This window comes from Phalaenopsis equestris, unplaced genomic scaffold (genome assembly GCF_001263595.1).
Source record: "Phalaenopsis equestris unplaced genomic scaffold, ASM126359v1 Scaffold201397, whole genome shotgun sequence".
Classification (NCBI taxonomy): Eukaryota; Viridiplantae; Streptophyta; class Magnoliopsida; order Asparagales; family Orchidaceae; genus Phalaenopsis; species Phalaenopsis equestris.
Genome location: NW_018221165.1, coordinates 1 through 14,371, shown reverse-complemented (window position 1 = coordinate 14,371; position 14,371 = coordinate 1). Strand labels below are relative to the sequence as shown.

General features: G+C 35.6%; 1 protein-coding gene across 1 annotated transcript; it reads left to right on the top strand.

The window, feature by feature from the left end:
- Positions 1 to 726: 726 nt before the first annotated feature.
- On the top strand, positions 727 to 14,247 carry LOC110036001 (thiosulfate sulfurtransferase 16, chloroplastic-like). Its single transcript, XM_020740344.1, has 6 exons — positions 727 to 1,284; positions 1,363 to 1,461; positions 1,586 to 1,690; positions 1,796 to 1,869; positions 14,045 to 14,115; positions 14,188 to 14,247. Exons 1-6 carry the CDS (start codon positions 1,226 to 1,228, stop codon positions 14,245 to 14,247), a joined length of 468 nt encoding a protein of 155 aa, XP_020596003.1. The 5' UTR covers positions 727 to 1,225.
- The last annotated feature ends 124 nt before the right edge of the window (positions 14,248 to 14,371 follow it).

The window sequence follows — 14,371 nt, the reverse complement described above, 5'->3', positions numbered from 1 at the left end:
TTGATGCGGTCAAGTTGAGCCCACCTGTTGATGCGTTCAAGCTGAACCCACCCGTCGAAGTGATTGAATCAACCTGAATCACCAAGAAAGAATATCATTACAGATAAGGACAAATGACAATCCTCTTATGACGCCGTATGACATCCATATTTTAATTTTTTCACCAAGACAATATAAATAGGTGCTATACCATACGAAATCTAATTATATATTTGTTTTCTCTCATATTTAAAAGGAGGTTAGAGGGGCTCTTAAGAGACTATTTTTATGGGAGATGACCTCCAAAAGGATTTTACTCTCCCTCTCTCTTTATCTCTATCTCTCGCTATGAGAAAAGCAAAGGTCCTTTCATCACCTTCCTATACACATTTCTATTAAAAATTTGGTCTTTTTTGGGTTGTATGAACTCACAAGCAACCTACTCCTATATCTTAAAAATGATTTAACAATTGCATACAGATCACCATAAACATTGCTATTGACAAATTAAGCATATTCATTCATTCATTCATTTTTTAAATTTTCACTCAAATATCAAAATTTATGATAACATTTCAACCCACTTTTATTACATTCTCAGTGGTTTTAATGTGATACACATACATACATTAATTTGATTTTTCAAAATTACACGCGTGTGCTTATTTTGCAAAAAGCAATGTTTCAAATACTTTATATATAAATATCTACAAAAGCTTTGTAATGAAATTTTAGAAGATATGTTTTTTTAAAGAAAATTGGAAATCAAATGACCGAACCCCTTTATCAGTTTTCCGATGCACCCAAGAAATTTTTTTATACGAAGTACGTGCAGACTTAACGTGCAGACTTCAGTGATATGACGAACAACATTGATTATTGGAGTGGAACCGCATAAGTCATTTGAGAGGGTTATTGAGACATTATTGAGGAGTTATTGTGACATTAACTCTAATAAAAAACACAATAAGGGCTAAAAAATCTCTTTCCCCTCCTACAATCCCCAACAACTTTCAATTCAATTTCAATAACCCCTTAAATTAACCTCGGTGGACTCCTTATGGAAAACCGGCGCACCCGGCGCACCCGGCGTTCGTCTAAAGCGAAATAACAACCGACGAGAAAAAACGCTTGACCTCATCAGTGAGCCTTCATCTTACTCATTTCCCAAAACTTGAACATTTTTCTTCTTAGACCGTCGAGAAACTGGAATAATAAGCAGCACAAAAAACACTCGAGTGCCTTCATGGCCGTCTTGACTATCTTCTCTTTCCCCATTACCAGCCCAACACCAAGTGTCAAGAGGTCTATTTTTCACCCTCCGCTCTACCCTCCTCTTCTTCACCTATACCATATCCCTTTGTTTCATTACCTCTCTTGCAGGTTTCATCTCTCGCCGCCGGCGAGGCTCTCCTCATCGAATCAGTTCTCACATCGGCGAATCGTTCGTCGGTTACAGAACCGCCGCCGGAGTTTCGTCTGGTAATGGGTTTTACATGTCTTCATTCACGTTACTAGGGTTCTTATATTCCCTTTCAGTTAAATTTGGAGCATTCCAACGCATCATTGTGTCATTTCTGTTGAGAAATTTAGCCGATGGCATCAGGTCGATGTTCACCGACGAGGAACAGGGGACGGTGGTTCCGGCGTCGGTGCCGGTTCGTGTAGCCTATGAGCTCCTGCAGGCGGGACATCGTTATCTGGATGTCAGGTATTTCAGACCAAATTTGTTGTCTTATTCTTTTTTCTATTTATTTATTCTTATCCTTATCCTTATTATTAAAAATGGAGTTTGTGAAACTTTCACCTTATCCAGAACGGTTGATGAATTCAAAGCGGGTCATGTGGTGGGGGCAACGAACATTCCTTTTATGTTAACAGTTGGATCAGGTATTTTTGTTTACTTATGCATGCTGGTTACCTTGTTCGTTCAAATAAAATCAGCCTTTTTTATGTTTGAACTCAAAGAGCAACATGCACGATTCAAACTCATAAACTCGAAGCGAGAAACTAAAATCTTTATCACTATATCACAGATAAGTGTGCATTAATAATATCATACAATTCTTTTGTATTTACATACCTAACACTAAAAATTTAATATTTACATTTAGAGCATTTTATGTTATAAACTTATACATGAAAATGTGTATTTCACTTCTAAAAAGTTAATTGTACACCAAAAATGTGTCAATACGAATTTCGAAAGAATCAAACGGTCCATATCAAAATATACTTGATGTAGACCCCCTTTGACAAAAAAAGCTACAAGGTCTCATGAATTCGACTAATCGAAGGCCACCCAGGTGACTGATACCAAGTCTAGGAAACTAATAGCCAACACAAGGGGGGTGGAGTTTGACCTCAAAGAGCAATATGCACCATTCGAACTCACGACATCAAAACAAAAACTAAAACCTTAATCATCATATCACAGATAAGCTTGCATTAATAAAATTTTTAGGAAAAACAAAAAAAAATATCAATTATTTTGAGGGATTTATACATAATATAATAAAATTCTTTTGTTTTTACATACCTAACACCTAAAATTTAATGTTTACATTTAGAGCATTTTATGTTATAAATTTATACATGAAAATGTGTATTTCACTTCTAAAAAGTTAATTGTATAAAAAAAATGTGTCAATACGAATCTCAAAACATTCAAACAGTTCATATTAAAATATAGTTGATGTGGATCCCCTTTGACAAAAAATTACAAGGTCTCACGAATCCGACCAACCGAAGGCCTCCCAGGCGACTGATACCAAGTCTAGGCAACTCATTGCCAATCCGACCAATTGATAGCCAACACAATAGACCGAAGGTCAGTTGGACGACTAAAGGGCCACCCAGGCCTATAAGGGGTAGACATCCACGCCAACAACCGAACAAGGGTCGAATATCTTCAACAATCTAACAAGTATCAATGCAAAACTCTCTTAACGGTCTCCCAAAAGTTCACCAAAGATTGCCAAACAACGATAATCAAGCAAGCTGACTGACTGCTCGAAAGTTGACTAGCCGCCCGAAAACCAATCGGTTATCCCACTCGAGAACCGACTGTCTTTCTAAAACGAAAGCCGAGCGGTGCCTTAACAAAAAACCAACCTAAACCAGCTCAGTCGGTCGACTCAAGGGCTTGTAGATCCAAAGGTCCAGACATGCAAAAAAGACCATAAAATCCTGTACAACCCTTTGAAAGTAGGGGTAAAATATGTAATTTTACATTTTATTCCTCTATCTCCTATAAATAGTGGAATAATATCATGTATTAAGGGGCTTTTAGGCTCTTCTCTCTAGACCTCTTTTCTGTTGGGAGTCTCTCTCCTCTTTCTCTTGTAAGATCCACTTTCAATATATAAAATGGGTCATAGAGCCTAAGAATACTCTTGTTTGCCCGATGGGCTAATCAGTGTGCACTCTCTCCTACTCTCTCTCCGTATCTCTCCCTCACGGTTCCCACCACTCCATTCCTTGGGCATGCCTCATAGGAAAAAATTAGATTTAACATTCTAAAATGTACGGTGAATATGGAGCATTCTACTAACAAGAAGGAAAGTGACACCAATGAGGAGAAATACTTCACAAAGACACTCATAACAGAGAGATCGCTAATAAAATTTCGCAACAATTGATCCAGTAGCTGAAAAACTCGTTTCTACCACCTTTCGAGAGGCTTTGGCTAGAGGTGAGAGCCACAAAATGGACAGTCAGCTCCAAATGGTCTAAACATTCTTAGAGAGAGCCGACCGATAATACCTGCAGAATGCTCGGTCGACTCCGGGTGGTTGACACCTAGCTCGGCGAATGAAAGGTATATCATTTCAAAGTTTGTCTTTTGTGCCATGATACATGAATCTTGTTAATTGTTTATCTGGTCTGGTTTACATTCGGGGAACTCAAACCAAAGTAGCAACGCCATCGGTAACACCCAAGATGTTTGGTCGACAGAATATTCCACAATGCTTTTGCATTGTGAACCTTGATCTCCAAGCTTGGACTGGATAAAGCTCTGAATGTGGTTCCCTTCCCAGTAGCAACAAGCTCTGTGAAGGTTATGACTAAAATTATCCCAACAACGAATCTGGAGGGTTATCCCTACGAAGACAGCGACAAGATCCACCTAATACCCGACAAAAGGAGCGGCCCGATCGAGGCGACAATCCGATCAAGCAACCGAGACATGAAAAAGTGTAAGATGTGAGCCAAGTGCCAAGACTATAAAATACATCCGATCAATATCATAACACAAAATTTGTCCCTCAATGCTAAGCATTAAAAAACCCATGTCTCAAAGCTCAATGTGAATAAAACTTTGAAGGTGGTTCCCAGACTAATAGTGACAAGCTTCACGAAAGGTATGACGCAAATCACCTCAGCAATGAGTCTTACCTCGCGAAGGTAGTGACACAATCTGCCCAAGTCCTTGCGAAAGGTGTGGCAAGACTGAGGCAGGCAGTGTAAAACTCGTGTCGGCTTGTGACATAAAAAAAATGACTGATGATCTTTCCAAAGATCCGAGTGATCAACCGATATCAAAATTCATCAACAAGCAATTATCGCAAGAAAATAGTGCGATAAAGTAATAAACAAAAAAAAAACAAATGTAAACAAAAAACGATTGAAAACTTCATTCATTTTTAAATGTCAAAACGTACAAGCTTCTATATAGAAGATTTTACAAAAAATATATCTTTTCAAAGTTTTGCTAGAAAATTTTTTCTAAGTTTCAGGAGGCCGACTGGAGTTCAGAGTAGAAGATCTCCCATCACCTCCAACGTCTGAGTCAGATCTTGAAGATCACTTTGAACTCGTGTACAACGCATCAAATTCATCTAAGTCTATAAACTTATGATCAACAAGATCCAACCGAATGAACCAATTGATCGTTGTGACATTGTTGACTCGAAGCTACATGCTCAAAATCTTCTACTATCATATATGGGAGGGGAGCATCTCAAAAATCTCTTCTTCGGTCTTCATGGTCTCCAATTTGCCTTTAGCTCTTTATTTTCTTGTTGGGCTACTGACAAAAGTTCAGACAGAGTAGCAATCTCTTCCGCCACTTCCAGCTTCCATTCGACTATCACCACTCGCTTCTCCGATTTATTGACTAGCATAGCCGAGGTCTTAACTCTTTCTGAAGCGGCAACCCACTTCATATCTGCTTGGTCGAGCACCATCGACTGGAGGTGGGCAGTCTCCCATGCCTTGAGATGGTAGTGGTCTGGTTTCTTGTAGAGCTTGGGACATTCAAGCTCCCGGAGAGACTTAGCAAAGGCTTGGGACCATATAACTTCCACAAATGCAAATTGGTAGACTTCAGCCGACGGCGAACCATCATACCAATCCACCTCCCTGTCGATTACAGAGTACCGACTGTCAGAGCTGTTCCATTTTTGCGCCCCCTTGTTTTGAGAGGGAACTCTTCCTCTTCTTTCGATAGGAGGGAGGAGGTGGAGGAATCTACTTAGAAACAAGCTTCTTCGTTTACCAATGATGCACCTCCTACTCAGCCGCTGTCTTCTGATCAGTCTCTGACTTGATCCGAGTGGTAGAAGCAGACAAACTAGCCTCATTCCGAGTTGACAATCCAATCAATGTAGCATCATGGTGAGGGGAAACAGATCGTGTTATCGCCCTTTCAGAAGTTTCTTTCTCAAGTTTGCTCTCTTCTGAGTGACAAATGTCTCTCTAGAGTCTTGCCGACCCACACCCGAAGGAGCTGCACCCAATTGATGTGTTATGTAAATACCGAGGGTCTCCTTTCTATAATAGTTAGTTCACTAGTGGAGATTCTCTAGATCATCATCGTATTCACAGAGATTAAAAAAGAAATTTTGAACCTACAGTATCAACTCCATCGACGCGAGTTTCCACCTTTCTTCAGTCGCCACGCCACAACTTTCTGAGCAAGAATTATCTTTACTCGTACCTCAACTTTTGGTTTCATTCTGACAGTTCAAGCGACAATTGCCGCCTCCCGCTCAATTTCCTGTATCAGAGGAAACCCACAACTCCGCCATCATTTAGTCGAACAACCAAGAAATAAAACCCTGTTAACAGTCTTTGAATCTGTATACTAGGAAACTAACAGAAGCTATCCATCGATTTCAGCTCTCTCAATCTGGGAATAGTCTGTCTCATTCTTTCTCTTGGAGGTGTCCCTAATCCGAATTGTCCTGATACCCCAACTTGAAGAGGACGAAGCAACGAAGAACGTTTTTTATCAAGAAAAGACCTTCATTAAACAAAACAAAAGGTTACAAAACTATGTGGCTCTAATATAAGGCAGAGATAGATTACCCCCCTATAGTAAAAAGAAAAGTAACCACAAGGAACTCTATCTACCCAAATAGTACTAGATCTAGATCCAAGCTTTGCATGTCAGTCAACAGGTTTGTTCCCCTCCCTATAGATATGCAGCCATTTGATAGACTTCCCCTCAATAGTCTTGTTAGTAGAGTAGAAAGTATACCTGAGGAACAAAAGGAATATCAACACCCCTCTGGCATACTTCCAAAGCACAAGAGCCATTTCAAAAATTAGGTTATTCCAAACCAAGCAACCGGCAATTTTAACGGCCTCTAACAAAGCAAGGGCTTCAGCATGAACAACAAAATTGGCAAAAACAGGAGATGAGAAAAAGGCCAAACATTCCCCTTTATGGTTTATGAAAACACCTCCCAGCCCAACATTGTCTTCCCCAAAGCTCCCATCCATATTGACCTTAATCCACCCAACTTCTGGTTCCTCCCACTTGATCGGATGAGGATATACTTTAGGTAAGTGATCTACATTCAAGTTCAGTTCCTGGACCACCTTAGATAGGCCATCTAAACATCCTTATTCATGCTTTGATATTTTGAGGTTCATCCTTATTGTTCATCTTTTGTTGTTTATCTTTTAGATTGTCTAGATATTTATAGTTGACCAACTAAGACAGACATCCTAATTCTAAAATAGACTCAATAGAAAAAATAAACATACTTTTATTACAATTGTCTAAATTTACTACTACGCTCTGCAAAACAAAGTTAGCACACCTTAGGCTTACTATAGCATCTGCAAAACAAACATGGTAAATTATATTATGTAAAGAAAATTACACAACATAGTGCATGAAAAAATACTAATTATTCAAATTAACATTCTGTTTAACGAAGAAAACTCGTTCTAACTAATACATCTAGCGAGTAAACACAATAATTATAACAAACCAAACACAAAACACATCTGTTCGATCTCACATCTGCCTAGTATTAAAACTAGGGTTAGTGACCTAACACAACATTCACTGTGTGCAGAGGTAAGAGTAGATACTCAAAACATGAAATTTTTATTAATTTTTTTTTTTTATGTTTATGTTCAGGTTTTATCCGAAGTAATATTTATTTGGGTTTTTAATGTTCTCATTGATTTTTGAGTTTTACATGAGCTTTTATAATTTTTATTGAAATTTACTGTAATATTCATTAAGATAACTTATATTCTTATAAAACATATTTATGTATTTAATTAATATAAAAATTTTATAAAATGGCATAAACCACTTATAAAAGTAGTTAAGGACATTATAAAACAATAAATATGAAATTCACAGAATTTTAACTATTTTATACATTTTTGTCATTAAAAATTATCTAATTTAAAATTTTTAAAGTAATTTGTATATTATGGATTAAACGTTCTCAAAATCTTCTAAAATTATTTTTAGAATTTACATATTCATTAATCCTATTTTGTGAAAGTTTGATGAATTTTTGAATTTTAATTTATTTTTTTATAATTATTTAAATTTTAAATGTATTTTTCAATTAGAAATTTATCATAAAGTCAAATGCTCTAATTATTTTGAAATTTTGTAGAGATGTTTAAAATATAATTTTAAACAAGCTCTGAAATTCTCAAGTCATTTTAGGTTCAATTGAATTTGCTATGAATTATTGGTATTGTTTATTATTTAATTTATTTTAATTTTATTTTTAATCAAAATTATTTGATTTTAAGATTTCTTTGTTTTATTTGTTGAGATAATTAATGGTGAAAAATTGGTATAATTTGGAGTTCCAATAATTGATTTATGAAAATTTGAAGTTATATGAGTATATTTGCAATTATGAGATTACTTATTTATCAATTTATTTCAACATGAAGTTCAAATTATTGTTTCATACTTTCATTTCTATTATGAAGTTAATTAACTCAGTTCTGGAGTGATTGTGAATTTTAATTATTCAATTTATTAAGATTAAAAGTAAAGAAGACATTTATGTAATTCAAAGAACATGCATATATACCTTACTTTTACAATCATGAATTTTATTAATATCTTACTGTTATTACTTTCATTAAACATTTTAAAATTATTTTTACAATTTTCTGAAAATTTGAAAGTTTAATTTATTGATTATGAACATTAAGGATAAATTATGTAAGCCCTTAATTCACCAAATTTCAATTATTGATCTCAACCAATTTTAGTTGCATTTCAAAATGCTAAATTTATCATATTTTCACATTGAATTAATTTGATTAAAATGTTTAGGATCTTGGGGGATGACAAAAAGATACATGTAATTTTTACAAAGTATTTGGTTGCAATGGAGTGGTCGTTTGATCCTCACGTGTTGTCCTTTAGCTCCAATTGCAAATTCCTCCTTCTATGATCTCGATCAAGTAGCAGCTCAGATTGATCAAACAGTGGATTAGAAGGTTCAAATTGATGGAAAATTGATGGAGGAATTGGTTTTGACAATGCATGGAAGCTTATAGAAGCTTTGGATTGGGGAATCGAACAATTGCTTAATGGATTGAATGGTATCTGTATTGGAGGGGTAAAAAGGCTATGGAATGGCTTGCGGTTAAGCAGAGGGAATGCTGGGACCTAGGGGAGATGACAGGAAGTAGTTTTGGGCTCTAGTATATATAGTTTCAGCAAGCATGAATTAAAGCCAATGTGGGGTATTTATGGGTGCTGGTAAGGCTTTGTTTGGATGGATTTGGCGCGAAGAATAGCTGAGCACGAATAATTGATGCCAAGTTGAGCTGACCGTGAGCTTGCATGTCAAGGTGCCAAGTTGAGCTGGCCGTGAGCTTGCATTTCAAGCTTTAGGCCAATTAAGGGCTGCCATGTGGATGATCAAAGATGCTGTGCTGCCAATGGGAATTGGCCATGTCGAGTGCTCGGTTTGGTTCCAAAGATGGGCTACAAGGAGTGGAAACTGAGCTTGTTGGCTGGTTGAGTGAGTTTAGGGAGTTGGAGGCTAGCCAGGTGGGCATTCCATTAGGTTTGCTTGAGGCTAGGTTGGGTAAGGCTTGCTTGGGTTTGCTTGAGGCTAGGTTAACTTTGGCCATGGAAAGTTTGGCTTGGGTGTTGGCTTTGAACATAGATTGGGTATAGCAAGCTTGAGTTGATTCATAGTTTGGGGCTTGGGTTTGGAGTTTGAATGTGGAGTTTAGATGGGTTGAGTTTGCAAATTTGAAATTGGGTTTATGATGTGGCAAAGGTTTAGGTGTGAACATGGGTTTAGATTTGAATATGATGTTGAGAGGTGTTCAATAATGAGTTAAGAGTTTGACTTGGTTTAAATTAGGATTGGATTTTTTTATTAAATTTAATCTTAAATGTATATTGATTTAAACTTAATTTGTATTTGATTTAAAATGTGAGTTTAAAATTAATTTGTGTTTGATTTAAAGTGTGAGATTGAAGTTAATTTGAATTGAATTTATATATGAATGTTTGATTTAAGTTTGAATTTAATTTGGCTTTTTGATTATCAGATTTAATATGAATCGGATTAAGTTTTACTTTGATGATTCAATTATTCAAATTTTTAAGTGAATTCATATTTATTTCAAATTAGGATCCAAATTTTGATGTATCTTAATTTATTTTTTATTTATGAAATAATTTGCTTATAAATTTTAATAGATAAATTTTTTATCTAAATTTTAAGCTCATTTGGTTCATTTTTATTTTATTTGACTTTGTTTTTTTAATTATCTTTAATTGCTTTTAAGATCAACTCAATCATGGTTCAAAATGAATTTGAATTTTATTGGATTTGATTTGATTTCATTAATTTAATTTTGATTTAATTGTATTTTTAATTTATTTTAAGATTAATTCAATCCTGGTTCAAATTCAGCATTAATTCGTTCATTTTCTAAACCAAAGATTGAATTGAAGAAAGTGGTCTAGAGTTGTTATGTGTGTCTCAGAGGATTCAAAGATGCCTAAGCCATGGAGTTAGGTTTCTAGACCCAATGGGTTACCTAAAAGAGCATAACCAAGATTTTATTGGAGCATTCAACCTTTAGTTTTAATAACTTGGCTATAATCAACTTAACACCAAAATATGGGCTAATCATTGAAGTCATGTGTATTTAAAAACCTAAGAGAGTGAAGATTTGGTGGTTTTCAACCAATCACTAATCTTCTAGGATAGCCTCTAAGGAAAGAAGAAGAGGGGCATATATCTTATCCAAAAATGAGGTCAACACATCTCAAACTTAGAGGCAGTGTCTAAATCAAAATAGATCCGAGCCACACCCAACTCTGTAGATTATACAGAAAGTACTAAACTCCATCGAGTATATTGAAACTAAGAACTTTCACTAAATTAGAGCTAGGAGAATATGCTTAAACAAGAAGAAGATGAATAGCAGAATACAACATACTGAAAGGATTTTCTCATTAAAAAAGTAGAATTAATTAAGAATTAAATCTTATTTGATGTTCACTATAAGCCAGCTAGTATATAAGGGCATGTGAGAAAGTTTTTGAACCAGGACATTGGTCCCAAAGCCGCCTAGGTAGTTCTAAGGGAAGTGGAGAGGATATCGCCATTAGAGGTAATTACAGTATAACTAACCTATGGTTGCTACCTCTCCTCAAGTTCACAATCATCGGGCTTGATTGTGAGCTTGTGACATAGGTTGGTGAATTGAGATGCTGGTAGGATTTTAGTTAAAATGTTTATTGTTTGATATGGAGAAGTTATTTGTTTAATCTGGATGTCTCCCACTGCAATATCATCTCGAATAATGTGGTGATTGATTTTCACATGTTTGGTCCAGATGTGAAATATATGGTCGAGTGTTATGGCGATTGCTGAAGTATTATCACAGAATAATTGAGCGATATGACATCTATAGTGTCGGCTGCAAGAGCTCTGTATTATGCTTCTGTTAAGGATCTTGCAAATGTTTATTGTTTCTGTACAGTCCAGAATATGAGACTTGTGCCAAGGAACGATTAGCGGCCAGATGTGGACCAACAATCTTGATTGTCTTCTGCCCAGTCAGAATCAAAATAGCATCTGAGTGGAAGGTCACCTGGTGTGAGCGTAAATCCATGATTGAGAGTGCTCTTGAGATAACGTAGGAGGTGTTTGATGAGCTGAATGTGGTATAACCTTGGTTGATGCATTTTTGTCATATGTATTTGATAACAGAGGCTGTATCAGGTCTCATAATTGTGATGAATTGTAGTGAGCTAGCTAATTGGTGATTTTGTGTTGGATTGGAGTAGTCCTGTTGGGAAAGTGAGTTGGTTTCAGTTTATGAGTTGAAGGGTGCTGATCAGTTTACTGTTAGGCATTCCCATTTATTGTAGGATTGAAATGATGTGTGCTATCTGAGTTAGATGAAACCCTTGAGATGATTGGATATTGTCATATACCATAATGATGTGTGCTATCTGAGTTAGATGAAACCCTTGAGATGATTGGATATTGTCATATACCATTGTCTTGGGGCTTGTTTGAGGTCATAGATAGCCTTTGTTAGGAGACGCATGGTTTGGATTGGGAACCAGGTGGTTGGCTCATTTAACTTGTTTTTCTCTAATGATCCACAGAGGAAAGCATTGGTTATGTCTAACTGTGGGACAACCCATTGATGATGGAGAGCTTGAGTGAGGAGTACACGTATTATTGGTAGTGTTGCCATTGAGCTAAGCATTTATGATTAATCAGATCCTATCTCTTGTTTAAACCCCTTTGTAATTTGCCTCGCTTTATGTTTAGAGATGATTTCATATGTGTTGAATTTTGTCTGTAAGTCCACATGCAGCCAATGAGATTCTAATTTGGAGGGAGAGGTACAAAAGACCAAGTCCCTTGACTTTGGAGTGCCTGAAACTACCTCTATTGGAGATGTCCTCTCCATTTCCCTTATAACTACCTAGGCTGCTTTTGTTAGTGTGTATGGAAGGATGGTGGGGGATATATTGGTCTCTCATATGTACCTTAGCCCTCACATATGAACCTTAGACATTAGACCTACATTAACCTATGGTCTATATTGGCTCACAAGGATTGTGAAGTTTGGGCCATTTAAAACTCCAATCAACTTAATCTTATGCCATGATTTAAAAATTGAACAAGTTTTTTACAAGTCAAATTAGATACCAAAATTTAAGATTTTTTTTAATGATTCATGAAATAATCATAAACTCATTTTACTATAAACTCACGACTTTTCAAAAGATAGTGCTTAAAGCGATATGCATATTCATATCCTGAAGCAAATGATATTTAGATGATCAAATGTTTTAGTTTCAACAATCAATATTTTGTTGAGCTTATAAAAAAGACAACTCATGTGATGATCTACTCTGAAGAAAATATTTTGGTTCTTTATAACAAACCAAAAAATAGTGTTTTGGGCAATTTATTTTGTTTTGATCCTGACTATTAAGCCATGAACACCTTCGTTTGTGATTCACGATATCCACATAACATTGGAAAATTAATACAATTATTTTTTTTGAAGAGATGCCATTTCTTCTCTTTCTCCTCAATATTTGTGAAGCCTCCTTAATTAAGCTTTAGGACAACACTATTCTCAAAGACTAAACTAAAATCTAGTACTCCAAAAATCATTTCAAACTCCAATCTCAAAGACATATATACCAAGACTTAACAGATCTCCAACAAGAAGAATCTCAAAGCACAAGGTTTCTATGTAATGTCCATTGCTAGTTAGTCAGGATGGTCTAGCTCCTATCTTCAAAACAACATGCCGTGATCCTCACCTTTCTAATCAATTAGAGGATCAAAAGTCCCTTGGTATTTGTGCTCTTGCCTCTGATCAACTAGATAATCAAAATACCTCTAAGATTTGAGTAGATCTCTAACAACACTAATCTTAAAGTACACGATTACTATCTATCATTCCATTTCTTCGTGTGTCTGATGCTCTAGCTCCAATATTCAAAATAAGGGTCTTGATTCTCTAGTCTCCTTTTGATTGGAGTACCAAATAGTCCATTAGCATGAACATTTTAGTCAAACATGAATCTTAAAGATGAAGTTTCTCCATCCTCCATGTCTCACTAAAAGTAATAATGATCTTTTACCTGAGCAATTCTAAATACCCTTTAGTCTAAACACCCTTAATGTAAGGTTAATATTCATTCTAAATTATTTTATTCTCTAGAGAATTCTCTGTGGAGCATTTCTTAGGAAAAAAATAGCTCAAGTTAACTCGATCAAATTTTTAGTGAGGATGAGTCTCAAAGCTGTTGGATTTGTATCGATGTAAGTATAATTTAAACTTTGATTGATTCAATTATTTCTTTATTCTCCTTCATTTATTCATATCCAATTATCAACTTTATTAGAGCATCATCATGGAAAATACTTCTTAAGATAGACTCAACTTTTTCTTCCAGGTATAGCCATGCAGGAGTTGAATGATTGATGTGAACATCATGCCCTAAAGATCTCTGCTGATTTAAGACCAGTTCCAACATGTAGCAATTCTAAAATTAATTTAAGATAATCTTGAAATAGGATAGAAGCCCACAAACCTCTCCTTGGAATTAATGGAGGCTTCTTCATCATGAAGAATCTTTTTTATGCTGAGCCACCTGTCTTTGAATTCTTTTAGAGGCTCTTGCATTTAATTATTTATATTAAACACTTATATAATCTTTGAATTCAAAGAATATTCTAAATAATTTAACATGATTATTTGTTTAATGTTCTGCATTTTTTTAAATTTCATGATTCATTATTTTTCTCTCTGGTTCATGTTGTTGTTACAGGAATGACGAAGAACCAAAACTTTTTGGATGAAGTTTCAAATATTTTTGGAAAGGATGATGAAATATTGATTGTATGTTTTCTACTTTTGATCATTTTAGATTTTTTTTTTTTGGGGTGCAATTATCTGATTAATTTGTTGCAGGGTTGCCTGAGCGGGAAGAGGTCGCTCATGGCTGCATCCGAGCTTTCATCTGCGGTATAATAAAGACTAGTGTGATGTTCTCTGAAGTTTATCAACGTATAAATCAAACTAATAGTCATGGTTTTCTCCTTCTGTAGGGTTTTACAGGTTTGACAGATGTTGCCGGGGGCTATGCTAGTTGGGT